This window comes from Geosmithia morbida (genome assembly GCF_012550715.1).
Source record: "Geosmithia morbida isolate 1262 chromosome Unknown scaffold_1, whole genome shotgun sequence".
In the NCBI taxonomy this organism is placed as follows: Eukaryota; Fungi; Ascomycota; class Sordariomycetes; order Hypocreales; family Bionectriaceae; genus Geosmithia; species Geosmithia morbida.
In genome coordinates, this window is record NW_023336188.1 from 2388043 (window position 1) to 2414851 (window position 26809).

General features: G+C 53.2%; 10 protein-coding genes across 10 annotated transcripts; 5 read left to right on the plus strand and 5 right to left on the minus strand.

Annotated features, from left to right (window-relative positions):
• Positions 1 to 766: 766 nt before the first annotated feature.
• On the plus strand, positions 767 to 3073 carry GMORB2_1485 (Pfam:DUF821; the record flags this gene model as incomplete). Its single annotated transcript, XM_035463467.1, has 2 exons — positions 767 to 1862; positions 1944 to 3073. 2 exons carry the CDS (start codon positions 767 to 769, stop codon positions 3071 to 3073), a joined length of 2226 nt encoding a protein of 741 aa, XP_035324891.1.
• Positions 3074 to 3822: 749 nt separating this feature from the next.
• Positions 3823 to 5695, minus strand: GMORB2_1486 (mitochondrial transcription factor 1; the record flags this gene model as incomplete). Its single annotated transcript, XM_035463468.1, has 2 exons — positions 3823 to 5402; positions 5503 to 5695. 2 exons carry the CDS (start codon positions 5693 to 5695, stop codon positions 3823 to 3825), a joined length of 1773 nt encoding a protein of 590 aa, XP_035324892.1.
• A 578-nt stretch (positions 5696 to 6273) lies between these two features.
• GMORB2_1487 (vacuolar protein-sorting-associated protein 4) lies at positions 6274 to 7696 on the minus strand (the record flags this gene model as incomplete). The annotated part of the gene is made up of 3 exons (XM_035463469.1): positions 6274 to 6495; positions 6563 to 7013; positions 7077 to 7696. The coding sequence occupies 3 exons, from the start codon at positions 7694 to 7696 to the stop codon at positions 6274 to 6276; spliced, it is 1293 nt and encodes a 430-aa protein (XP_035324893.1).
• Positions 7697 to 8267: 571 nt separating this feature from the next.
• GMORB2_1488 (prefoldin beta subunit) lies at positions 8268 to 8858 on the plus strand (the record flags this gene model as incomplete). The annotated part of the gene is made up of 4 exons (XM_035463470.1): positions 8268 to 8340; positions 8416 to 8486; positions 8544 to 8668; positions 8726 to 8858. The coding sequence occupies 4 exons, from the start codon at positions 8268 to 8270 to the stop codon at positions 8856 to 8858; spliced, it is 402 nt and encodes a 133-aa protein (XP_035324894.1).
• Positions 8859 to 9729: 871 nt separating this feature from the next.
• Positions 9730 to 11315, plus strand: GMORB2_1489 (STAM-binding protein; the record flags this gene model as incomplete). Its single annotated transcript, XM_035463471.1, has 2 exons — positions 9730 to 9867; positions 9927 to 11315. The coding sequence occupies 2 exons, from the start codon at positions 9730 to 9732 to the stop codon at positions 11313 to 11315; spliced, it is 1527 nt and encodes a 508-aa protein (XP_035324895.1).
• Positions 11316 to 14066: 2751 nt separating this feature from the next.
• On the plus strand, positions 14067 to 17570 carry GMORB2_1490 (linoleate 10R-lipoxygenase; the record flags this gene model as incomplete). The annotated part of the gene is made up of 5 exons (XM_035463472.1): positions 14067 to 14229; positions 14309 to 14547; positions 14614 to 14806; positions 14881 to 16955; positions 16998 to 17570. 5 exons carry the CDS (start codon positions 14067 to 14069, stop codon positions 17568 to 17570), a joined length of 3243 nt encoding a protein of 1080 aa, XP_035324896.1.
• Positions 17571 to 17740: 170 nt separating this feature from the next.
• On the minus strand, positions 17741 to 19069 carry GMORB2_1491 (Major Facilitator Superfamily; the record flags this gene model as incomplete). Its single annotated transcript, XM_035463473.1, has 3 exons — positions 17741 to 18060; positions 18128 to 18366; positions 18441 to 19069. The coding sequence occupies 3 exons, from the start codon at positions 19067 to 19069 to the stop codon at positions 17741 to 17743; spliced, it is 1188 nt and encodes a 395-aa protein (XP_035324897.1).
• Positions 19070 to 20521: 1452 nt separating this feature from the next.
• On the minus strand, positions 20522 to 21994 carry GMORB2_1492 (multidrug resistance protein, MATE family; the record flags this gene model as incomplete). Its single annotated transcript, XM_035463474.1, has 1 exon — positions 20522 to 21994. The coding sequence occupies one exon, from the start codon at positions 21992 to 21994 to the stop codon at positions 20522 to 20524; it is 1473 nt and encodes a 490-aa protein (XP_035324898.1).
• A 1022-nt stretch (positions 21995 to 23016) lies between these two features.
• GMORB2_1493 (agmatinase) lies at positions 23017 to 24615 on the plus strand (the record flags this gene model as incomplete). The annotated part of the gene is made up of 7 exons (XM_035463475.1): positions 23017 to 23148; positions 23229 to 23325; positions 23392 to 23482; positions 23543 to 23626; positions 23687 to 23916; positions 23991 to 24409; positions 24481 to 24615. The coding sequence occupies 7 exons, from the start codon at positions 23017 to 23019 to the stop codon at positions 24613 to 24615; spliced, it is 1188 nt and encodes a 395-aa protein (XP_035324899.1).
• A 387-nt stretch (positions 24616 to 25002) lies between these two features.
• On the minus strand, positions 25003 to 26039 carry GMORB2_1494 (Fungal Zn(2)-Cys(6) binuclear cluster domain; the record flags this gene model as incomplete). Its single annotated transcript, XM_035463476.1, has 2 exons — positions 25003 to 25034; positions 25148 to 26039. 2 exons carry the CDS (start codon positions 26037 to 26039, stop codon positions 25003 to 25005), a joined length of 924 nt encoding a protein of 307 aa, XP_035324900.1.
• Between the last annotated feature and the right edge of the window lie 770 nt (positions 26040 to 26809).

Here is a 26809-nt window from a genome sequence, read left to right on the forward strand (position 1 = left end):
GGGGGGGGGGGGGGGGTTATTGTTATTGCAAAACGTGTGCGTTGAGGTGAAGTGTGCGTTGAGATGCAACCTCCTAGGCTCCTATAGTACAAGCACGGATTGAGAAGGTAGGTGGGGCGTTGCACCAGTGCTACATGTACATGTATCATAGGCGTACTTGTAATCTCTTCATCTCCTGCTATTACCCATATTAATAACTCCTTCAAGAGTCCTTCATACTTCAGACTTCCTTCATTCATTCCTTGGCAAAGAAGAAACGGCTTGTGTGCACTGGCCTTATCTTCACTTACTTCGGCTAGCTGGCCTTGTAATAGCGTTTGCGGCTTCTTTTGTGTTTGCCCTCTCTCTTTCCTTTACGACATATACTATTATTTCTCACGTGGTCCTCCACTCTTTGCCCCGGTGCGCGCAATCATTACGTCTTAGCTGTCGACGCACTCAGATCGAACCCCTGGCTTGAGAGCCGAAGGCCAAGCCTCGCTCATCGTCTCACAACACACGCTCTCTCTCTCTATTCTCTCCCCTCAGCCAATCCGCCGCCCCTGCACCAAGGCCGGCGCATATTCACGAAATCTCTGTCCGGTTACTTCTTTTTTTTTCTCCGACAATCAACAATCATCTAGACTCGGTCTGGGGATTCGACCAAGTCTAGGCTTCTCTGGCATCTAGACACGTCGCCCCCCCCCCCAATTCTTTTCGACACCTCTCTCTAGGCATTCCCTCGTATCACTCACGCGCCCTTGTGCGCACCCCACCAACAGTCGACATGACCAAGATATTTACCCCGGCCTTCCCGCCGCGCCGGCCCGCTCGCTACCTCCTCCTCGCCTTCGCCTTCCTCACTCTCATCTACTTGCATCGCTCCTTCTCCGACCCGTCGCGTGTCGCTCTCGACCCCTTACAGCCTGTGCCTCCTCCCCCCCAATCGCAACCCCCCGACGCTGATCCAGCTCCGATCCTCGACTCTTCGAAGCCGGGCCCTCAGTCCGACATCTTTCTCGGCGACGACATCGACTCCTCTGAAGACGAACAGCTACCTCCTCCCCCTCCTCCCCCCGCTGCTCACGACCCCGAACTTGATACTAGCAAGGGACAGTCAGACTCGCCTTATGTCGTCCCGCCCAACGTCGAACCGCCGGCAATCGAGAAGCCGCAAGACCTCTCCGCTCTGCGGCCCTCTTCTCTACAGAGACCCCATTTCTCAGACGAGATGGAAGAGAAGGAGGAGGAGGAGGAGGCCTCTTCCGGCTTCGACTCCAAAAAGACCCCTCCCCCCGGCCCTGAAGATGCCCACCCCATCGACCGACTAGTCTACGATGCCCAGCACGTCTTTGCTGAGCTGATGTCCAAGGAGACTGATAACATCAACGATGCCGCCCAGGCCTACCGCAAGCGCCGCGGTCGCCACCCCCCCCCTGGCTTCGACAAGTGGTTCCACTACGCCCAGAGCCGGCACTCCGTCATCGTCGAGGATTTCTTCGACCAGATCTACCACGATCTCGAACCCTTCTGGGGTTTGCCTCCGGCCACCCTGCGCAAGGAGTCGTGGGACTTTGAGATGACCATCCACATCCGCGAGGGCAAGGCTGTCACCTCGAGCGACTGGTTTTGGACTGTCATCTGGCTTGATCTCATTGACTCGATCCAGCACCTGCTCCCCGACATGGACATCGCCCTCAACCCCATGGACGAGCCGCGCATAGTCACACCCTGGGAGGATATGGAAAAGTACATGATCAAGGCCAAGAAGACGGTTAAGTTGCCCAAGGCAACCAAGGTCCGCTCAGAGTTCCAGACGCTGCCTGACCCCGCTTACGGCGACTTCAGTACCGCCACCAGGAAGAAGGTCTTTGAGGAGACGAGTAAGCACACCTCTCTGCATGTTTCCACATACAACTGTCCAACTACCCGTCTTGTCGTCCATATATACTAACTCCTCCCAGACCCTTACTGGGCTCATGTCCGTCGCGGATGCCCCCCCGACAGCCTCGCGCGAACCACCCCCCTTCAAGAATCCTTTGCCGACCCGCCCAATATCTCCATGGCCAACGCTAAGCCCCACATGTACGAGGGCTTTGTGTCCAACTATACCATGTCCACCGAGCTGTGCCACCAGCCCGACCTCCAGGGACTGCAGGGCATCCTAATCGAGCCACTGTCAACGTCGACGACCACGACGCTGTTTCCCTTGTTTGGAGGTTCCAAGCTGCACGTCAACAACGAGATCCTGCTTCCTGCGCCAATGTACTGGAACGAGGAGGAGCGCTTCACCGGCGGCGACGACCACGGGGTTTCCTGGGGCAACAAGGCCGACCACGTCGTCTGGCGTGGCGTGGCGACGGGTGGCAGGAACCGCGAATCCAACTGGCGCGGCTTTCAGCGCCACCGCTTCGTCTCGATGAACAACGCCACCGAGATCCTGCGCGCCGAGATGGGTGACCACGAACCCGAGAACTTCTCGCTTCCTGGTGACAAGGACGATGCCTTCCAGTATAACATTACCGCACAGGAAGCCGACCAGCTGGCCGAATGGGTCGATGAGTGGGCCAATGTAGGATTCATCGATCTCAACTGCGAGCCGCCCGAAGAGGATGGCGTGTGCTCGTACACCAGCCCGCACTTCGACATCGTTCCTGGTCTACGCATGGTCGACCAGTTCAACAGCAAATACCTCCCTGACCTGGATGGCAACAGCTTCTCGGGACGATACCTGGGATTCCTCCGCTCTACCTCGCTGCCCATCAAGTCCACCCTATTCCGTGAGTGGCACGATAGCCGTTTACTCGCCTGGAAGCACTTTGTCCCCATGGACAACCGGTATGGGGACTACTACGGCCTTATGGACTACTTCCTGGGCTTCAACGGCAAAGGTGGCCATGACTCTGTGGCAAAGCAGATTGCCCAGGATGGAAAAGACTGGGCAGAAAAGGTGCTCAGGAAGGAAGACATGCAGATTTACACGCTGCGTCTGCTCCTCGAGTATGCTCGTCTGCTCGATGACGATAGGGAAATCCTCGGCTGGGTCGAGGATATTCTACGTGATCCGTCTTTGGAAAAGGATTGGTCATTGTAGTGGTGATTCTTTCCTATGCTTTCTTTTATCTTCCACTCACCCTCTGTTGGACTTCTTGCTTCTTGTTCGCCCTTCATTTCCCGATTTCATGTTTTAACCCAGCATACTCCGAGGAGCGGTGTTTATTCAGACCCCTTTATCTTCTTTTTTTGTTCTTATCACTTATTCTCTTCTCTTGGCGGGTTTGATACTCGGATAGGGCTAAAGGGTTAGTAGTCGGCGTTTTATTGTTTTTTTTTTTTTTATACAGGGGAAGCAGGTTGATGATTGATACAAAAGGACGGATGTATTATTTGTTTGCGTGCTTCTAGGTGGTGTTTTTCCTTATTTGTTTTTCTCTTTATGACGGAGGAGATGTATATGTACTATACCATTACATACGATATGGCCAGGCCACGATACAATTCAGAACAATGCTCTACTATCATACTAGCTAAACACAGCGAGTAGGGCCCCCGGCGGGACCGTCTGGGGCATAATCACGATGTGATCGCATAAACAACGGGTCACGTCTACAGACCTGCTGATAGAAGTCCCGTGTATATACAACGTAGCAATGCGCGGTACGTTTTAAAAAGATCATTATAACTACATTGGTCAAGCATAGCGAGAAAGGCCCCCGGCAGGTATAATCGAAGTGGGATAGTAGGATTAGTGTGATGTGTATGTCTATGAATCTAATGATACAAGCCCTGATACCAATATACAAGTTTCTAATACAAATATACAAATATACAAAGCAAAAAGCTCTAGCTACTAGCACTGCCAGAGGCCGAACCACGGACATCGCCGCCACCGGCACCGCCACTACCATCGTCGTCCTCGTCGTGCTCGAGAGAGCGACCGAGCATATGATGATAGCTGGGACGAAAAGGCCAGCGCATCCAAGCCCTCATCAGTTCGACCCAGTGCGTCTCGCTGATACACCTCACGGGCAGAGAGCCGTAACCATTCATCGGGGAGCCGCCGAAATTGGGAGCCCACAGGCTGGGACAGTGCTCGCGCGCCATATCAGAGAATCCCGGCCAGACAGAGTCCATGGCGCGCGTGTGGATGGGATGGGTGGTGCTGTTGAACAAGGAGCGGAGGATGAGGCTGGCGTAGTCCCCTGAGCGAGACGACGAGGGACCGTACTGGCGCAGGACAGGGTCCATGGACTTGGGCTGGATGTCGAGGAGACAAGTCGGCGCATTGGGGTACAGGTCCGTCGTGTCGATGGCCAACGGCTCGTAATCACGGCGGTCCCATAGGAGGGCTGGCCGAGGGCCGTGGTGGCGGAAGATGTGGTGGTTGTCCCGGAAGAGGAGAAACTCGTTGCGCTGGTTCTTGCGCATCCCTTCGAGGCGGCCGTCGAACTCGGCAGACGCGAGCTGAAACTCAGCCGTCGAGGCATCCATGTGCAGTAGTCGGCCGTGAAGCTGAATAAGCTCCAGGTAGTTTTCTGCCTCTTTAGATGTGTGGCGGTCACGGTACTGCAGGGCCTTGAGGCGCTTGACGTCACGGGCGTTGCGCGCCGTGTCGTCGTCGCCGGACTCCATGTTGGCCAACTCGGTACGGAATGGCCGCAGGAGTTTAGGTGGCCGGTGACCCGACAGGGGCTGAGAGCGGAGGTCAGCGTCGGCCATTACAGTCTGGAGCATGCGCGTCTCCCGGCCCGCTGGGGTGGTGATTCCTTGCTTCTCCATGCGCTGTAGCACGCGTGCCGCAGACTCGACGTGGAGCCATTCATCACGTAGGGAAAGCCGCTCTGTCGACGCGTCGGGCACATCACTCCCTGCCACCTCATGTATCCACTCGCACGCCAGCTCCGCCTCAAACGCGGACCGCTTACGGCCCACAATGGACCGCGGGAGAACCCGCCGCTTGATGTCGTCGTTGATCCAGATGAGCATGCGCACGCTGCCGTAGCGCTGGAACAATGTCGACGTGGGGATGCTCGACATGAGCTGGTACAGGACCATGGTCGCCACGTTATCAAAGTTCCACAGACTCTTCTTGGGGAACATAGCCAGGTTGGCCGTCACCAGAAGCATGTCGTTACGCTGCGGCTGCGACGGCTCCTTGTCCTTGTCTGCATTGCCCACCCGCTCGTGGTGAGGGTCCAGGTGCGATGAGAGCACCTTGTTCAGCTCCGGCCATATGATTCCCGATTCGCCGATAACCTCAATGTTGGGTCGATCGCCCATGACCTCCTTGCGTAGAGCCTCGTAGTCCCGTGCGCTTGGGTCCATCATAATGTGTCGTCGGGGCTGTACCGCATCGTGCAGGGCGCGGCTCCAAAGGCTAGCCCCAGGGTTGATGTCGAATAGGTCGCATCCTCGATGTCGTTCTAACGATGGCCTTAGCCTCTGTATAATATCATCTGTAGCTTCTCGTCAGTCTCGTGTGTGGTGATGGTGCCAAGTAGCAGCCAGGGGAGAGGTCCTTACCACAGAGCTCATCACTGACGACATTCACCCTCCGCGACTCGACTGGTCCCAGGGATGGTGCTTTCCCCAGCGCTCGAGTTGTGCGCTTGTTGGGCGACCATAGCTTGGCTTTGTGAAGCTTCTCCGCCATGGGCCACTCTTGCCGTGTCAGCGAGTCGGCCGCTGCGCTCGTCTTCTTGGTCCGCACCCCCATGCCGCTCCATCCTAGTCGACGAAGTGGCCAGGAGGGCGGTTTGCGCACTGGCGCATGCCTCGTAGGACCCAGCATCAACGTTTGTCGTGGTGGGCTTTGGGTGTTTGGTCCAGTTGCAGCATCTGCTCGCTTCTTTTTCACCCTATAATGCTTCTAAAGATTTCGAGATTCTGCCGTTTCATACCGCCTTCGACATCATCATCCATGCTACACGTAAACATCACAAGTTTTGCCATTTTTTGGCATTATGAAAGGCCCTATGTACCGTTTTATCGAGTTTATGCCAGAAGGGGCATTCACCAAGGCGATACACCTCCTGAATATTGAAGTTCGGGTTTTCCGTTTCTAAAAGTGTAGTATCGTCTCCTCTGTATGGCTATGCAGAGGAGACCGATAGTAATATGGTGCATCATAGAGTGGAAGAGCCCAAGGAAATAAAAAAAGGTTGGAAATGTTTGTAACAGAACAGGACTCCTGAATGCGCCGCAATGCCATGTGCTGTCCCTCCAAAACTCTTTTCTGTCGCGCCGTACATGTCTTAGATCATCACATCCCATCTTTCATCATCGTCACACACTTTAAGCTCCTTCGCTACCAAACTCATTGGTCCATTCGATTTGCTTGCCAATATCGTCCTTGGACACAGTTGGATGCGAGTCTTCCAGAGCAACCTCGAAATCTTTGAGCATCACGTCTGGGGCTAACAGCTCATCCGACTTGACGTCGTCGTAAGTCATCTCGATGCCTGCGGGGTCTCCAGGTGAGCATGGCATGAGCATGCGCTTGCCGTCTTTCATGACCTATGTTATGGCATTCCTTGTTAGAGCTGACTCTGGGCGATCAAACCTGAGGGGAGGTGAGACATACCGGCTTGAAATGTGTAGCTTGCAGAATTTTGCGGACTGGTCGCATAAGGGCTGTCTGGACAACGTTGCTGATATCGCTACCCGAGAAACCGTCCGACTTGTTGGCCAAGACGCTGTAGTCGCTGGCTTGAAGCCCCGTGTCCGTGTCACCAATGGCCAGCTTGAACATCCTTGCGCGGCCGTTAGGGTCTGGTAGACCAATGTGCACGCGCCTTTGGAATCGTCGGCGGATGGCGGCATCCAGTTGCCAGGGAATGTTGGTGGCTCCCAGAACCAGGACACCCTTGCTGTCGTTTCCGACACCATCCATCTGCACCAGTATCTCCGTCTTGATTCTCCGGGAAGCCTCCGACTCACCCTCTCCTCGCGGTCCGCAGAGGGCATCGATTTCATCGATGAAGATGACCGACGGTTTGTTTTCACGAGCCATGGAGAAAAGGGCCTTGACGAGTCTGTTTCATGTTAAATCGCCTATGCTTTGGTAATGAGTATAGTGGACAAGAAAGGAAACATACCTTTCACTCTCACCCATCCACTTGCTCACTAAGTCGGAACTGCTGATGGAAAAAAATGTACTGTTGGCCTCAGTGGCAACGGCTTTTGCCAGATAGCTTTTACCCGTCCCAGGCGGGCCATAGAGGAGGATGCCCTTCCAGGCCTGTCGCTTTCCTTGGAACAGGCTAGGGAACTTGATAGGTAAGACGACGGCCTCCTTGAGGGTCTCCTTTGCGCTCTCGAGGCCGGCAATGTCCTCCCACCGCACGTTGGGCCTCTCCTGCAATATAGCTCCCGACAGAGCGTTGCGTAGCTTTTTGTTTTCGTCATCCTCGGGAGCGCTCTTGGCCTTACCACCGCTCGTCCCGTTGGCGGCACCCATCATCGGTTTGCCATTATTGGCCGTCTCGGCTTCGCTTTGCAGGAACTGCTTGAGCTTCTCGGCACGGTCCAAGTACGTGGCCATCTTTTCCTGCATGGTGGCCTTGAGGGCCTTGTTCTTCTCCCATTTCAGCGCCTTGACCCACAGCTCCATCGAGGACATGTACAGGTCAAAGGCCTTTTGGTACTCCTTATTGTGGTCGGCCGCGATGGCCTTTTGCACCTCGGCGATAGCACGGTCGCGAAAATTGGTCGACATGGTGGGCGATGTCGTCTTGAGCCTAGGCCGTGTAGGCGAATAAGGAAGGGTGCCGTAAGGAGAGTATGGTGCAACTCGAATTGGAAGGAGATCGGATTAAAGATTGCCGTAGATCGAAATGCACCTGGGTTGTTGTTGCTGGGGCCAGACTAGGGACAGATAGTGTCAAGAGGCGGGGACGACTAGCCCAGCAGCGCACCGTGGGAGCTCGACAAGAAGCTTGCCTAGAACTCCGGAGCTGGAGAGAACGGGCCAAAAGATGGTGGAGGGGTGGTTTCGGAGAGCGTTTAGGCCGTGTTTTGGAGTAGATGTCGGTCGTCGTCAAGGACTTGGAAAAGGAAGACCGCGTAACTGCGGAGGGGAGATTGTGGATGTTGAGAAAGATATGCACTTAATGAGGCGACGAGGGGAAGGGCAGAGCAGAAACAGGCATGGCGGGGCAACAAATCATCATTGCAAGAACGAAAGCATTAACCACCACAGCTAAGGACCTGGAGACCTCTGCAACGGAGACACGATATCCAGACTGCTCGATACGGAATAGCAGTTGAAGGGTCTCAAAAAAATCAAAATGGCAGCCGCAGTGACGAATCCCCAGGCTCGCCTTGAGGCTCTGTCGGACGACTTCCAGAAGCTCCAACAAGGTGAGAATCCCCGATGATTTGACCAAACACCTCGACCTTGACGTACCGGCTAACTGAGACAACAAAACCGAATAGATCTTCAAGAGACTGTTGCCTCGCGACAGAGGCTAGAAGGCCAAAGGCAGGAGAATATCGGTGTGCAAAAGGTATGTCGTTCCCCCTTCAAACCCTTGTTTCACAGCATATTGATAGCTATGCCATAGGAGTTCGAGAACCTTGGTGACGACGAGACTATTTACAAGCTCACGGGACCGGTCCTGTTGAAACAGGACAAGATGGAAGCCAACAGCACTGTTAAGGGTCGCCTCGACTTTATCAATGGAGAGATGTGAGCTAAACCCCCCCCTTTTTGCTCACGGGCCGAAGGCCTAACGTATTTTCACAGAACGCGGCTAGAAGGCGTCATCAGGAGTTCGCAGCAGAGCATGGAGAAGAAAAAGGCAGAGATCATCCAGATCCAAGCTGCAGCACAGGCTGCGGGTGCGGGTGCGGGCGCGGGTGTTGACGGTCCCCAGTAGGCGTTCTTCAAGAAAAAGGATCGAAGAAGAACAGACAGAAAATAGGATAGATATTGATATATAGAAAAGACAGGCCTCCACAAGCCGTGGATGTGATTGCTGCTCATTGCATCCTGCTCGCTGATGCCTGATAGTCTATTCGTTGGGAGTCATGAATGCACATCTTCCAACCATATTTCCTACTCCCGGTATTCTCGTATAGTTTATGCAGAGGGCTTTAAGCACTGATATCTAATATCTCTCGTCAACTGCTTTCTAAACAAAATGCATATACTACTTAATACTAGCTTTCGATACCAATAAAAAACAGTGACACTCAATAGCTGCAGAGTTTTCAATAAATGAATATAAAACTGTTAAATGCATGACTTGCCAAATATGCTTATAATAAGATTAAGGCTGGTCACGTCACTGGTTTTGCTCGCCAGAAGGAAAGAGCCCCGCTGTGGAGCGAGGGGCCGTCACCTCCTTACGGATCGTGTACTAGGCAAGCAGGTCCGAGGCACCGTCCAGCCTCTGGACCACCAGCATCTAGGGCAATCGACTCTTCCTTAGCCACGCGCGTTGGCATTGTTAGCGTTGGGCAGACTCTGGCTGGATTTAATTTATCTTAGCTAGCTTGGGTGTTCTTTCGGCGTTTCATCGACTGCGTCTTCTTATACTTCCCTCCTTGATTTTTTTCTCGACCCGCAGGCAATACGACAGACAAACTCTTGACAACAGTATGTCCACGACAGACGGCACCGACGAAAAGAAGTAGATGCAATCGACCCCCGCTCTCGATACTCCGCCTTCACGTCTGTCATTTTTTCCCGAAACCGTGCTTCTGCGACACGGTTGAGGACCATTCAAGTCGAGTAGACACATTGCCATGGACGCACGCCCATCGATGCGACCGTCGAAGCCGCCAACGGTGGCCGAACTGGCTGCCCAAGGCGAGAACTTCGCTTTCAACACAAATATATCGCTCAAACACTGGATGAGGACCGCAGAAACTCTATATCAAGAGGTAAAGAAATCCCCCAGGAAAGGATTCTGTGACGCACAAAACTCACATGGAAACACAAGGCCAACTTTGCACTCTCCGACGGCGACTATGGTAGAGCTTACGTGATGCTCTACCGCCACTCCGTTCTTGTTCTGAAGTGCCTACCGAAACATCCTCAATACCGAGACCCCGAGACTCGCCAGGCGTGTCGCTCTCTCTCCAAGCGGGTCAACCGAGTCCTTGATGACATAGCTCAGCTGAAGCCGTTAATCGAACAGTCCGTCAAGGAGTGGGAGCGCATGAAGCCTACAGATAAGTTACAAGAGCCCCGGAAGAGTGACGCTTCTCTTAGTTACGCCGACTTTGCTGCGCGAGATCCAACACTAAGCGGCAACGCCAAGATACTTGACGCCTCAGAGCACCAAGACTTAGCTGTTGATCTTGCCCAAAAGGAGCTCAGGAGGAGAGACATTGTCCGGCACGCATCAAGGCATGAGGCAACACAGTCGAATGGAAGCCTGGTTGTGGGGAATGGGGACCATATAAACGCTGGTCCAGATGCTGATCTGCGGAGCCAAATGGAGATGGCTCGGAGGAATCTCGATTCACCCGGTAGCTGGAACCAAGGGGACTCGGGTGCCTCTGGACCAAAGGGCTACTCATCCAATTTTGTTTCCCAGAGCTACAACTATCCACTAGTTTCCAGATCTCAACCGGTGGCCTGCGAGGGGACGACATCACAATCACAAGACTCGGCTGGGCCGGCGCCTCCCCAGCCGGACAGACCACCCAAGGAACCAACATACAGCCTTTACCGAGAAGGCCAGCAAGGACCGCCTCGGATCCCACAGAAGGTCCAGCTAGAGAGCTACGAGTCTCTGGTCCCGTCGTCTGCACAGCAAGAACCGCACTACCAAGCTCCTATGCTACCGCCCAAGACCTCCAGCGATTTCACACCGGCTGCACACAAGAAGGAGCGCCTCACGTTTAAGCCGGGTGCATATCTCGAGAACGGGGATCCTATACGATCTATATTTCTCCCACGGGGTATCCGGGAGTCCTTCCTGGATATCGCTGCCCCAAACACCCGAGCTGGTATAGAAATGTGCGGCATACTCTGTGGCACACCCATCAACAATGCCTTGTTTGTGCGGTGCCTCCTGATCCCTGACCAAACTTGCACACCGGATACGTGCGAGACGGAGAATGAGTCAGCCATGTTTGACTATTGCGATCGTGAAGACCTTCTCGTTATTGGGTGGATTCATACGCATCCGACACAAACGTGCTTCATGAGCTCGCGCGACTTGCATACTCAGGCGGGGTATCAGATTATGATGCCCGAGAGTGTGGCCGTCGTGTGCTCTCCAAAGTTTTCACCAAGGTGTGTCTTTTTTGAAATGTTCCCCCCAGAGGACAGTAAGACAGAAGCTAATGCGCCACGTACAGTTACGGCATATTTCGTCTAACCAACCCACCGGGATTGGAACATGTCCTTCATTGTAACCACACGGACACGTTCCATCAGCACTCGATTGACAATCTATATCGGCATGCAGAGAGGCCAGATGGCCATGTATACGAGACTGGTAAGATGCCCTTTTACGTTCATGATTTGCGGACAAAATAGACCCTGTATGATCATAGATGGTCAGTTCAGAGGTACGATAATAGAAACCAGGTCTATATGAGTGAAGAAAAGCAATGAAACTACGCGCATGCACATTGTGTATGCCCATTGGGGATGACGTAGACTGCATAATATTGGAGTTTGGGATCAATTGCATATTATTACAGGCAGTATAAGTGTGTCCATGGGAATTGACAGGACTTACACCACAGAGACTGCTCGAAGCCCGAAACCAATCACGAGGCTGAATCGCACGACGTATACGGAGTACCAGTACCGTTGGACAACAGCACATTGAAATTGTTGTGTATTCCAATGGCCAAACCGTCTGTAGCACGCAAAATGGATGGCATCGAGCCTATCCCCATGTGGAAGGACAAGCAAGAGTTGCAGGGCTGAGCGTTGACATGGCGTGACCTATCTCAAGGGCACTGGGGATCAAGGGAATGTATTGCAAGGACCCCAGGGCAGCGTCTGGGACACTGGCAACTGGGCAAGACATGGTGATGCCTAGGGAGTAGGATGGAATGGGCCATGAATGTTTCAACCCGCTTGCCTCCCTCTTGTCTATCCCTCGTTCGTCTCCGAGGGGTATGAATCATGATGTAGAAAAAACAAGAAAAGCTTCCTAGACGGGCAACGATTGGCGTCAATGTAAAGCTGTCACCAAACATGTTATTGAAAGAGAGACACCGCAGCAATCCTCATACAGGTAGAGAGGTATTCGCTTTCGTGCTGTTGATGAGGCTGGTTGATCTCGTGTACACGTCGTATAATCCCACCGTATTACATTGCCTGTCGCATCAAATTTGCTCTTCTTCAAGAGGGCACATGCGCTGGACGGAGCTGAGCATGTGAGTGTCGTGGGCATCTTTGGTCTCAACAGATGGCTCCATTTTAGATATTGATAGATGCACATGTAGTACTTACTGTGAGTGTGCTGGCCGTGGATGGCGATTTAGTCTCCGACTACAAATCGGTTCTATGGGATATTTGTACAAGGTATTGATAACAGCCAGTCCCAAAGATTAACAGGCATACCAAAAGCAGAAACTCTCCACCATGAATGTCTTGCAAGGGACAGTGTAGTGGGACTGAAGGGAGATTGACGTGAGCGTCCATGGGCTATAAGGATGAAAGAGCCCCCCGCTAGGCCACGGCCCGGCCCCCTAGCTGCCGGACAGACCAACACCCGTAGACGGACCGTAGTGTCCTGTAACATACGCATATCAGTGATCCCGGCCATGTACCCGTCAGGATGGGGCGCTCTATGGATGAATCATGGATGGAAGACACGGACCTCCAGTTCCAGGGCAACGAAGCCCCGTGGAGTTCCCGGCCCGTCTTACCCTCTGTGGCGTCGATGGGTATCTCGGTACGGAGTATTACTGGCGGCAGATATTAATAATAATACTGCGTAGCTGGGATTGAATCCCCGTTCCCTACGTATAATAATAAGCTCATCAAAAACAGAAAACAGAGGAGAACTCTTTCCCTCTGATTCAAACCTTTCCCTGTGACACTAGGAGTAAGTGACTGCCCTGCCAACCAGTCCCGGCACCTTTCCGCCATAGATGCCTCTACCGTTTATTCTGGGATGGGCAAGGCGGTGATTTTCCGCATACATACGACTGAGGGGTCGGGAGAGACGGGTATGCACCTTGTCACTCATAGGGGGAACGTCGTTCTTGGCTACCCTTGGTCTGTCTTCTGGACTGATATTGGATCAGATTTTCTGTCCCACTCTCATCTGTGCTTTGCATTGGGAGTATCCTGCGATGTATCTTGGTTTGCAACCTACACTCGACCGGTCACATATTCCCCCATAAGTCGTATATAAAATGTGTAGCTATCGTTGCTTAGGTGGGTGCGTCCCCCTTGGGTCCCAACACATGCGTACGCGAGAATACGCAGCTGGCGAGAAGAGGGAAACAGTATAACAGCCATAAACAAAAACGTCACTCCCAAGACTCACGTCTGATATCATCTCATCGGTTCCTCGCCAGTGACTACAACGCCACGTCGCACTCTCCTCCCTTTGAGATATGACTAGTCTGGTCGCCCTTAACGGGGTCTATATGGGGGCAAGACACGGCACAGTACATGGTGAGATGTCTTTGGAGACCATGGATCGAGTTCGAACCCTTCCCATGGCCATCATAGCCCTACAAATACTGCACTACCGGTACATCACTATGGTGTGAGGCTAACAAGGATCGTTCATGTGCACGCGAGACATGGCTCTGCCACTCAAGATAGAGGGAGGCAAGGGTAATTACTTTAAGCTCACTGGTGCGACATAATGAACAGATTCTCAGCCCAGCGTGTTGGTGTCTGTATTTGAAAAAGGTCGCCTCACCCCAGTTGATATTTCGACTTGCCTCTTCCCCTGGCCCCTATTTCATCCTTTCCTCCACGCTGATTATCAGGACAATACCCCGCGCCGTTTCTCTTCACTATGCAGAAAGGATTGAGTGATAAGAAAGGCCTCGAGGGTAATGGCTCCAGAGTCAGCGGTCACGAGGTCTACAGCAACGGTGGGAATGATGCCACCAAGTCAAACGGAACCCGTCCTGCTCCTCTCGCAACCATGACCAGAACCAAGCAGAAGCCTTCTTCTGCTTTGCAAAAGTTCAAGGCTCTCCGGACTGCATCTAAGCGTCCTCTCCCCACCGAAATGGGCGATGGGCGCTATGCTGTTGTTGCCAACCGCCCTGGGCTGCGGGATGACCTTGGAAGAATTACCATGGATGGTTAGCATCGCTATAATATCTATAGTGCTCCACAGCCCTCTGACAGACAAGAGTTGCTGACACGAACGTGCTATTTTAGACATCAGAACCCTCGTCGACATCATCTCGGAGAAGCTGTCTGGGAGGACCCAGCAGGACGACAAGACCATGCTCATGGAAAGGACAATCCAACTCGTCTCCGGTCTTCCAGATCACTCCAAGACCCAAGAAATTCTCACGAACAACTTCATCGACAAACTCTGGAACTCTCTTGACCACCCTCCCATGATTTACGTCGGACCCGAGTCAAAGTACCGCCACCCGGATGGCTATGGAAACGTGAGCTTCACACTATCTAGAAGCCATGTGGTATTTGATATTTGATGCTGACTCTGTCTAATGTAGAACCCGGTAATGCCTGAGCTGGGTATGCGTGGCCACAAATATGCTCGATCATGTGCACCCAAGACGCTTCAGCTTGGTGCGCAGCCTGACCCTGAAGCTGTTTTCGAGGCTGTCATGGCTCGCAGTGGGTTCCGGCAGAGTTCCAACAATGTCTCCAGCATCTTGTGGTATTGGGCTACCATCATTATCCACGGTAGGTTTCTCCTACAGCAGTAGGCTGGGAAGGGGGCTGCTTGAACATTGGTTCGCTGACTTATACCTGGAAAGACATCTTCTGGACCGATATGCACGACCAGAACAAGAACAACACTTCTTCTTACCTTGACCTCGCTCCTCTGTACGGAAACTCTCAGGAGGCCCAGAATTCCATCCGCACGTTCAAGGATGGCAAGCTCAAGGTGGACACCTTTGCCGACAAGCGCATGATTGGCAACCCTCCGGGGGTGTGCATCCTTCTGATAATGTTCAACCGATTCCACAACCATGTGGCAACCACCCTGGCCGATATCAATGAGGGCGGCCGCTTCCCCAAGCCAACTCCGGAGATGAGCAAGGAAGATGCCGCAAAGGTGTGGAAGAAGTATGACGAGGAGATCTTCCAGACGGCCCGACTTGTCACCTCGGGCTTGTACATCAACATTACTCTCATAGACTATGTGCGGAATATTGTCAACCTCAACCGTGCTGACACCACTTGGACCTTGGACCCTCGTCAGGAAATGGGCGTGGCTGTCGGCACCAAGGAAGGGTCGGAGGCTGGCGTGGGTAACGTTGTGTCGGCCGAGTTTAACCTCTGCTATCGATGGCACTCGTGCATTTCGGAGATGGACGAGAAGTGGATTGAAAAGTTCTTTGGCGACCTAGTTGGTGAGGACCACTACGACCCCGACAGCGTGGATGTCAAGACCCTCATGATGGCGATGAAGAAGTTTGAAATGTCCATTCCAGAGGACCCCGCTGAACGCACATTCAACGGATTCGAACGCGGCCTTGATGGGCGATTTGACGACGACGAGCTCATGGAGGCCCTTGCTACTGCCATCGAGCAGCCTGGTGGCGCTTTTGGTGCCCGCAACGTGCCGAGGGTTATGAAGCCTGTGGAGATGATGGGCATAATCCGTGGTCGTCGCTGGAACCTGGCTGGTCTAAACGAGTTCAGAAAGCACTTCGGAATGAAGGCCTACGACACGTTTGAGGAGATAAACTCGGACCCAGACGTTGCTGATCAACTCCGCAACCTCTACCAGCACCCTGACAATGTGGAGCTGTACCCCGGAATAGTTGCCGAGGAGGCTAAGGCTCCCATGGTTCCAGGTGTTGGGATCACACCGACCTACACTATTTCTCGTGTTATCCTTTCTGATGCCGTGTCTCTGGTCCGCGGTGACCGATACTACACCAACGACTACCATGCCGGTAACCTTACCAACTGGGGATTCAGGGAAGTCGAGTACGACTTTAACATCAACCATGGATGCGTCTTCTACAAGCTGTTCATACGTGCTTTCCCCAACCACTTCAAGGGCGACTCTGTGTATGCACACTATCCCATGGTGACACCCGAGGAGAACAAGAGAATCCTCAAAAGCTTGAAGCGCGACGGTCTCTTCAGCTTCGACCGCCCCAAGTTCAGTGCTCCGCGCACCGATATTACCTCCTATGGTGCCGCCAAGAAAGTACTCAGGAATCAGGAGAATTACAAGGTCGACTGGCAAGAGGGCCTCGGCTTCCTCATGGGAGATTCTGGCCGCAAGTTCATGCTGTCTGGTGATTCAAAACTCCATTCCGAGCAGAGAAGGCATATGCATAGCCTCCTGTACACGGATGGTTGGAGAGAGTCTGTCAAGGCCTTCTACTCAGCCACCGCAGAGCATCTTCTGTCCGAGAAGGGGTACAAGATTGCTGGAAAATCCCAGGTCGATATTGTGCGCGATGTCGGAAACCTGGTGCACACGCATTTTGCTGCCCATATGTTCAACATCCCCCTCAAGACTCGAGAAAACCCCAAGGGCGTATTCACTGAGCAGGAGCTGTACCAGGCTCTTTCTGTCATCTTCACGTGCATCTTCTTTGACATTGACCCCGCAAAGAGCTTCCCCTTGAGGCAGGCCGCCAAGGAGGCGGCTGACAAGATTGGCGGTGCCGTCGAGATGAATGTTAAGTTGGCTACCATGTTCGGCATCAGCGGTCTTTTTACATCCAAGAGCGGAAATGACCCACTGTCTAGATATGGTGTCAACATGGCCAAAGGTCTGAAAAAGTCTGGACTGAGTGCCCATGACATTGCTTGGAGCCAGATCCTCCCCACTGCTGCAGCCATGGTACCCAATCAGGCCCAGGTGGTAAGTGCAGAACGGTTCCCACAGACAGCTCGAGACACACAGGCTAACCTGTATACTTCAAAGTTTGCCCAAGCTCTTGACTGGTACCTTTCCCCAGAAGGCCAGCCGTACCTGGAGGACATCCGCAGCGTGGCGGCCAAGCAGTCCAGCCCCGAGTCCGACGCCTTGCTTCTTGGTTATGCTATGGAGGGTATTCGCATGGCAGGTACATTTGGGTTATACCGCAAGGCTGAGAAGGATGACACCATATTGGAGGACGACGGACGCGAGGTCAAGGTCAATGCTGGCGATCGCGTCTTCATGTCATTTGTATCCGCCGCCAAGGATGCCAAGCACTTCCCTGAGCCGGACCGGGTAAACCCCGAGCGTCCTCTCGATTCTTACATTCACTATGGCGATGGTCCCCACATCTGCCTTGGTCGCGAGATCAGTCAGGTTGCTCTGACGGAGCTTTTCCGTGTCGTCTTCCGCAAGAAGAACCTGCGCAGGGCTCCCGGGCTTCAGGGCATGTTGAAGAAGGTTCCTCGTCCCGGAGGTTTCTTCGTCTACATGACGGAGGACTGGGGAAGTCTTTGGCCCTGGCCCACCACCATGAAAATTATGTGGGATGAGTAGGGCTTGATGGGGTAATGGTGGCAATGTTCCGTGGCGACAGGAAACAGAATGATATAATACCTAGCTTGATTTACACAACGTGTTGTATTGGTTTGAGTCACGATGTTTGATAAAAATACACTCTCAATTTCTATGTGCTCACTCTAGTCATTTAGCATCAATGAATAAACCTAGTGATCTACGGACGTGTCCTTGTCGAATTCCGGATTCACCCATGTCGGATCCCCAGACTTTATACGCAGAGCCGGACCAAAGCGGTGCAGCAGTCCCAGGACGGGTAGGCAGAAGAACACGGTGATGATGGCGTGACCGGCAAAGGTCCACTCGAAACCGACATCCTCGACCCATGTAACACAGAAAAAGGGGTCGATGAAGGCTGAAAGGTTGAGCATAACGGCGTAAAATGTCATCATGGCCATACTCTGCATCGGGTAGGCATCGACAACGTAGCTGCAGATGGACGTGTTGCCCATCTGAATACCAGCGCCGACTAAAGTCCTCGTCAGTAAAACATCCGAGGACGGTGATTCCAGTCCGGAAAGATAGATGCAACGTACACAAGGCGAGAGCCACCTGACCAACCATCCAGTGGTACCCACGACTGACACTGATACCCCACACGATCAGTCCCACAGCCGTAAGTATGGCAGCAGGATAAGCAAGCCACAGACGCATCTCGGGCTGTTTGCTATTGCTGTTCTTCTTTGCGAGTTTCAGGACGATAGCGTCGCTCAGGCGGCCGGAGAAGAAGATTTCCGAGATGAGGGTGCCGATGATGAGGCCGATGTATAGGAGGCTAGGGAATGTGAGCTTTCTTCCTCTCAAAAACAGCTCCGACGTTCTCTCCTCTGGCACCTGAAGTGAACTTACCCCTGAATCTGAGGAGTGTACGAGATATAGGCCGTGGGGAGTAATGTGACGACAGACAGGACCCACCAATACCACCCGAAGCAGTAGGTCATGACGGAGATGGGGACGACGACGTACTTGAACGTCTTGACGAAGCGGACAATGGTATCATAGGGTTTAGGGTGCTGAACTCCGGGAACGGGAGCAAGGTTGATAAACGGGAGAGTCTTGGTCCGGGGGATATTGGCGCGGTTGTCTGTATCCGATGCCAGGACCTTTTCATCCACATTCACACCCTTGGATGAGGCCGTGGTGATCATTCGGTCACGAGGGTACAGCGTCTCGGGGAGGAAGACGACCTCGACAATAAGAATGACGCCAAACATGATAGCTGTGAGCCACTGTATCCACTTGTACCCGGCGATGTTGACGAAGCCGCCGATTAGAGGGCCAAATAGAAGACCCAGGTCTATGGACAGAACCCACAGCCCAACCTTCTGTCCACGCTCGTGTTCGAAGAAGATGTCGTTGATGATGGCGAGGCCGACATTGGCTGCAGGACTTACGCCCAGGCCTTGGAAGAACCTAGCAGCCATGTATCCCGAATAGTCTGGCGCCAGGGCTGCTCCGATAGTAGCAGCAAGAGCCATGATGGTCCCCGCAATGATGATAGGTCGACGGCCGATGATGTCGGCGGGGGAGGCACACAGAAGGGGACCGACGGATAGGCCCAGGGCTGGAATGGCAACGGTCCAATTAATCTGTGAAAGTGATGCGCCGTATTTCTCCTGGATGACCGGGAAGGATGGCACTGTCGTCGTCGTGATGTAGGTGAACATGAAGTATCTTGCTCATGTTAGTGGTGTGGGAACTTTTCTCTCTCTTTTTTTCTCCCGTCTCCTTCTCTTTTTCTTTTGTATTTTCAGAAGGAAGAGAGATCGAATAGGTAAACTAGGATAGTCTTACAGAGCCATGACAACAGCCAGGATGGTGTGTTTTCTAGAAAAAGACCAGTTCAACGGGTCGAGTGAATCGCCCACGACGGGCTGGGGGAACAGCTTGAAGCCATCTTCGGTGAGAATGACTTCGTCGGTGATGTGCTGTTGATGGTGCTCCTGCACCGGGCCAGGATGCACGTCCTTCACACCTTTTCCCTCTTGTACCTCCATAACTAGGAACGAAATAATGGAAGTCGAGTCTTGGATTGCCAACTACGTTTTGTCTTCCAACAATGGGGTGGCCCGCCAGATATGTACCTGCATATTACCTCTTACATGAGCGAGTTGACAATCGGATGATTGATTGCCGTCCATGCGTTTATTTCAACAGTACTCGTAAGGATGATCGTTATCTACGACTGCCACAATGACTTCTCTTTTCGCCCCCTCGAGTGCTTCTCGACTTCGTTCCATCCAGAGCTCCCGAAACGCCGTTATCTACCTCGTGGCGCCCCACTCGTACCGATACGGCGGAAATTATACCGAGTTGGGCAATTACATGCACCTTATCAACGCCAACGTCGTGGCTGTCTGCCAATTAATGAGCTAAGGGGAGGACGCTTCATCTCTGTCCTTATCTTTTGCCTGCGTGGAATAACTTGATACGACGCACCTGTCTGAGACGTATCAATACGGAGTGGGCTGAGTGTAAATCTGTGCTTAGTAGAGTTTAGCCCCCAAATATCCTTCGAATCCTCTTACGAGCACCAGTCAACGCTCATGTGAGTGGTCTACCATGATGAGCTGCTCAATATACGTGAGAGTTTCGAACGCACGTTAATTGCATGTAATACTCGTAATATTCAGAGATGCTGTCGATGGCTTCCTGTTGGCGGGTATTCGCATCACCGATCACAAGGCGTCTTGGCTTATTTACCTGTTCCTCAAATCAGCATTACCATTAATAGATCACTCCAAGTTTCACTGACTACTCAGTATACGTGATCCCCATAGTCGATCCCACAAACCCCCCTGGTCTCGAAAGGGGGTTCCTCCCTGCTGATAATAGTCGTAATAAGAGCAGCTGACGTAAATTAACCATGCCTATTCTCTGTCTGGGGTAGACGAGCACGCCCCTCTACCCTGCGCCATTTTCATTCATTCTTATTCTTGTAGTCCCAGGAGAGCAGGAGTCTGCTCGCCATCGGCCTCGTCATCCAACCTCTCCGCCGCCTTGGTGACCTCGCCCTCCCAGTTGCTTACACCGACGATAACCCACTCCAAGATTCCGACGAGGAAGAGCGCCACGCACTGACCCATCCACAGACCGGCGAGACCCCATCCGTGAAAGGCGAGGTAGATGCCTCCGGGAAGTGCACCTCCGTAATAGCTTATACAGTTCACCAAGGCGCCCACCCACTGGCGGCCCATACCTCTCAGGGCACCGCCGCAGCTACCGTTGAGTCCGTCGGCGATCTGGAAGAGGGCGACGTAAGGGATGATGTCTGCTACGAGGGCAATGACACGCTTGTCGCTGTTGAAGAGACCGCCGATGACGTTCCTCGTGGCGAGCAGAATGGTGAGGATGACCGTTCCGAAGATGACGGAGAGCACGGCCGCACAGTGAGCAGACCGCCTCGCACCAGCCGAGTCCTTGGCACCCAACAGGTTTCCGAGTCTGGCAGACTCAGCTACGCCAAGCCCAAAGGGTATGGTGTTGATGATTTGGTCGGCCGTCATGACAACCGACTGTGCAGCTAGCGGCAATGTACCGAGACGACCGGCAGCAAGAGCGACGATCTCGAAGGCCCACCACTCGGTGCCGACGTGGACAACTCCCAGAAGAGCAAGCTTGGCAAAGGGCCCAGTGTTGGTGAGGGCGCGTCGGACATCGAGACCTCCCCAGCACTCCTTGCCCTTGATGAAGGCAGTGTACGCTACCAAGAGCAAGAACGACAGCCAGTATGAGATACCCGTGGCAATTGGAGCACCATAGAGGCCAAATCCGAAGGTATAGATGAAGAGGTAGTTGAGAACGGCGTTCAGAGGCGATGTGATCATGAGGGCGTACGTCCCCGGTCGGTATATGCCCTGGGCCTGGAGAAACTTCTTCATGCACTCGAACCAGACATACCCGAGACCGCCCGGCGACAGAAGCTGGAGGAACTTTGAGCTCTGGACGCAAATCGACTCGGGCTGACCTAGAGCGCGGAACAGGTTCTCCGAGAATGCCCAGATGACGACTACGACGGCGTAGAATGCTGTCAGAACAATGATGCCGCGCTGCAGGATGATGCCAAGACTGCTCTTGTTTTTAGATGCTGTGTAGCTGCTCGATGCGAGCGTGTCGAGGGCACTGGTTCCGCCGAGGGCGATGAGCCACGCCGTCGCCATAGCAAACATGTACGAGAAGGCGGCGACAGCTAGGGCCTCGGACGATAGGCGACCCACGACCAGTACCGACACGGTCTGCAGGCTGTTTTGCAGCATGTAGGCGAGGATGACTGGTACCGATGCCCTTGCCAGAAACCACATTTCCAAGAGCCATTCGACATATTCTGTGCGACAGGATGGCTGGCCATCGCCGTTACCGAGAAGAGGGGAAGTCTCGTCGGCGTACTGCTCTTGATCGGCCATGTCTGGGGGCAGGTGGTGTCTTGATTCTTCCATTGTGCGGTGTCTGGGTTGCGAAAAGTCGACACGAGCTCACCCGCGAGCTAAAAAGGAGAAGAAGACGTAGCGATGGGAAGATGGGACAGAAAGAAACAACATCGGACCAAGGGCGGGCAAGACAACATCAAGTATCATGTCATTCTCGAGCAATTGGAATCCCCACCTGTACAACGGTAACCTTCTCTTCCTCTTCTTTTTTTTTCCATTTTTTTCTTTTCCTTCTTGGACCCTTTCTTTCCGCATTCTTCAGTTCATACGACTCAATTGATCAATGGCCCCAAACTAGAGCGAAAAAGAACCGCCCCCACACCCGATTGTTCCGACGCGTCGATGCCTTATCAAGAGGAGCGGAGGGGCGGTCAACCAGCCGCAACGTGGAACCAATGCCTGGACGACTCCATCAAAAGTTGCACAAATGAAAATGCCTCAGGACAGGAAGAGGTCCGATCTACCGGTTCTACGTAAACTTTGTGGTTTGTGGAAATGTTGCCACTTCGAAGCACGGCGGCGCCCCAACAGCATCGATGGCGGGGTGGTTGTATTTCCTATTCGGGTAATTTAGCCACGATAATTGGAACCGTCTTTCGTCCTCTCGATGTCCCCCGCAACGACTCATGGACAAAATGCGATATCGCGAGGCCTCTGGGCTGAATTTGTCAGTATGTGAACATGATCTAGACTGATATTGGTTATTTACGCGCCCCAATGGCACGATATGACGCACGGATGCGTCCTCTTTCAGAAGCTGCAGCACCACTTCCCGGGGAAGGGAGCGTCTGGCCCCGCGTCTATGTCTCCGGGCCAATTGACATGGCGACGTTATGGTTTCTGTCAAGACGTCGTACAATTAGTGGTGATCGAGTGTGTAGTTGTCCAGTCCGTGTATTAAAGTGCGCCCTCCCCGCCCCTTCTCTTTTAGGAACCAGTGAACGAAGACTCTCCTCTCTAACTTCCCTTTGGATTCTGTATCACACACATCCGTCATCATGATTACTTCCGTCCTCACTCTGGCCATGGCTGCCATCGTCTCTGCTCATGCAGGCCATGACCAAGTCCCCATGACTGGCCCTCACGAGTCTGTCTGGTACAACACTCTCCCTGGTGACGGCGGCAAGCAGGTCAGTAACCACACACACACACACACACACACACCTCGTCTTGCGCAGCATCACCAAAGTACTAACTTTTGCTACTCCAGGCCGACTCCGTCTTCTCTGGAATCACCACATTCGGCCGCCTTCCCTACCGCGAGTGCCTCGGCAACCCGAACATCGAGTACGATATTGCCTTTATCGGTAAGACACTACTACATCCCTCAAGCTATGTGGCTAGTCCATGGAGCTAAGGTGTTCCGATTCTAGGTGCTCCCTTTGACACCGGAACCTCCTACCGTCCCGGTGCTCGTTTTGGACCTTCTGGTATCCGCCAGGGATCCCGCCGCCTGAACCTCTAGTAAGTCCAATATCCTTACGAGGCCTTGCGTCTCGGCACCTCACTGACCGAGAACAACAGCGGCGGATACAATGTCCCCCTAGAGACAAACCCTTTCAACAGCTGGGCCAAAGTTCTTGACTGTGGCGATATCCCCGTCACCTCGTAAGTGCATCGGTCGAGCTACTCGCATCCGCAAACGCGCCGCTGACAGCTGAACTCCAGGTATGACAACACGTGGGCTCTCACCCAGATTGAGGAGGGACACTTCAACATCCTGGGACGCTCGCCCTCCACTGATGCCGACAAGCGCGGCCCTGCCATCAAGGGCAAGACTCTCCCCCGCGTCATCACTCTCGGTGGTGACCACACCATCACCCTTCCCCTGCTGAGGTCCGTCAACCGCGCCTACGGTCCCGTCACGGTCATCCACTTTGACAGCCATCTCGACACCTGTAAGTCCAAGCTATCGTATTCTTACCACCGTGTGTTGAACCAGTTAGCTAAACGTTGATATCTGAATCTGCAGGGAAGCCCAAGGTCTTTGGCGGATCTCCCTCTGAGGTTGCCGCCGTCAACCACGGAACCTATTTCTACCACGCCGCCATGGAGGGTCTCCTCGTCAACGACACCAACATCCACGCCGGCATCCGCACCACCCTTAGTGGACCCAGCGACTACGACAACGACGGCTACGTCGGCTTCGAGATCGTCGAGGCTCGTGAGATTGACACCATTGGTGTCCAGGGTATCATCAAGAAAATTATCGAGCGTGTGGGCACCGAGCGCCCCGTATATCTCTCTATCGACATTGACACCCTTGATCCTGCCTTTGCTCCTGCTACCGGTACTCCCGAGACTGGTGGCTGGTCTACCCGTGAGCTCCGCACCATCATCCGTGGTCTCGAGGACCTCAACTTCATCGGCGCCGACATCGTCGAGGTTGCCGTACGTCTTACCAAGTCCCCTCTATCCAACACATGCGAGTATTTTTCTTTTTGGCTAACGTTGATATCTAGCCTGCCTATGACACCAACGCCGAGCACACCACCATGGCTGCCGCTGACGTTCTCTACGAGGTCATGAGTATCATGGTCAAGAAGGGTCCCCTCAGCAACATGATCGGCCAAAAGGGCAACGGCAGTGAGCTGTAAGAGATTTCTGACGAAAAGAAAAAACTCTATTCAACTGCAGAGTATAGACAATGGAGTAACCAGGCGTTTGTGGGGAGATGGAATGGTGCAATGATGAAACGGGCGTTTGTGGCGGGTGAAATGATGAAATGGGTGGTTGGTGATGTCAAACTTTTTTTATTAACGTGTATACCAGAAATGAAAGTCGTGAAATTGGTTCAAATATTGGGAAGAGTCTAGTTCATAAACGCTATTGTGACTGCCCATAGTTATCCATAACCATGTGCGTGCACCGTAGATAGGAAAGAGAGCTGAACCCTGTACGTAAAGTCTTATGCGTTACATTTAAAGAGCGTTGTTAATAAAAAAAAGAAAAAAAAAAAAGAGGAAGAATCGCTTTACTTGTGGCTAAAAGAGAATAATATTGTACCGCAGTTCAGCTGTTACAGAGATTGATCAGTATTGCTGTCGATGAACGACGAAAAAAAAAGGAGAAGAGAGAAAGGAGAGGAAGTATTGGAGAAGAAAGAGGCCGTGATGCAGAATAACATACCAAGCAATTGACTGGCACAGATATTTCCCTCCAAGTCGCCCATTCTTTTCCTGACTTCCCATATATCCTCGAGGGCTTGGCGGATGATTTTTACATGGAGTGAGCCGATGCACTCCTCCAGCTTGTTCACCTTGTCCATGACGAATTCCTCTTGGTCGTCGGTAAAGGCCTCGCAGCCAATGGTGAAGAGGGGCATGGCCATGGCGACCCACGTGTGACAGGGCTGACCCTGGACCATGAAATTCATCATCTCCTTGATAGACTCAATCGCGGTCTGGAGAGGCTTAGCGCGAGATGGAAGGTGGTATAGCCGCCGGTACAGGTGGATCAGGGTGGCCTGCTGGAAGGTTCTGTGGCAGAGAGTGAACTCGTGGGTGTCTTCGGGTGACAGGGAAGCACATATGGAGACGGTGGGAGAGATCTCGGAGTCTCGCTGAATCATACCCTTGACCTTGCCGAGGAGAATATCAGCCTCGCAGTTGACAGCCGATGAATCCTGGTCGTCCAAGCTTGAGAGGTGATCGATTCGCTGCAGTATATGCAGCAGTTCCTCGCTGTAGCCAAGGAAGCCATCGATCTTGGTGTCCGAAGGCGATAATGAGAGCACGTCCATCTTGCTAGGATCAGATAGCCCCTTGTACACGGGCGTTTCTGGGTCCGGCAGAGACGGTATGTACGGTAGCGTCTGCAGCGAGATGTAAAGCTGATACAGGTGCCGCATGGCCACTTGCGTGGACCCGGTGCCGGAGATGAAGTGTCGATGTGCCTGGTTGCTGTCGAGGATAGCTTTGATGCCTTGGAGATGTATACGCCAGGAGGATTCGCCTTGGCGGTAGGTGAATACATCTGTGAGACACCAGATGACGCATGTGGCCAGCACCGTCTCGTCCATCTGCCCGCTATCCAGTGCTGTCCGTAGAAGCGGGAGGCCGGAAGATTGGAGATGTCCGAGAATCCGGTTCACGTCGATGCCGTCAACGTATGAGAGTCCTCGAGACGAGAAGCCTGCTGCCGATAAGGCGAGACAAGCTGACAAGAGTTGAGGGGATTGGAGCGTGGCAGGAACTAGGCCTTGACAGAGCTCATAGTGTATGGACGGGTGACACGAAAGAGATGCCAGTATGTTATCGGTGAAGTAGGTCAGAAGCCTGTGATATCGCGGTCCAAGAGGCACACCGTTTGGAAGCGATCGGGGCAAGGGCCCCATCAGGCCGCCAGCGCCCGAGGCATCGACGATGGAGCCATAGACTGATAGCTCACGGGCATGGTCGAATTCGGGCGCATCGGAAATGCCGGAAGTGTCAATGGATCGCTTCAGAGCAAAACAGCTTTCACTGGACAGCCGGCTGGTCGGGGTTTGCTGACGATGTTTCTGCGACACTGATTGCGGTGCTCTCGGTTTCCGCCCGCCCCAGATTAAGCGTAATGAGTAGTTGCATGTGCGGTTGAAAGTCGAGCACTGGCTGCAGATGGGCTTCGATTCGTCACACTTCCTCCTCCGCCGTCTACACTCTTCGCATCCCAACCGAGATCTGATCCCCGGCATAAGACTATCCTCGTCTTTTTTGAAGCAGGTTAGCGGTGGAAGAGAGAGGGTGGAGCTCTGGCCGACCAGTTCTACTTACGGACTCAGTGTACGGCGGATACGAGCAATCGTGGGTG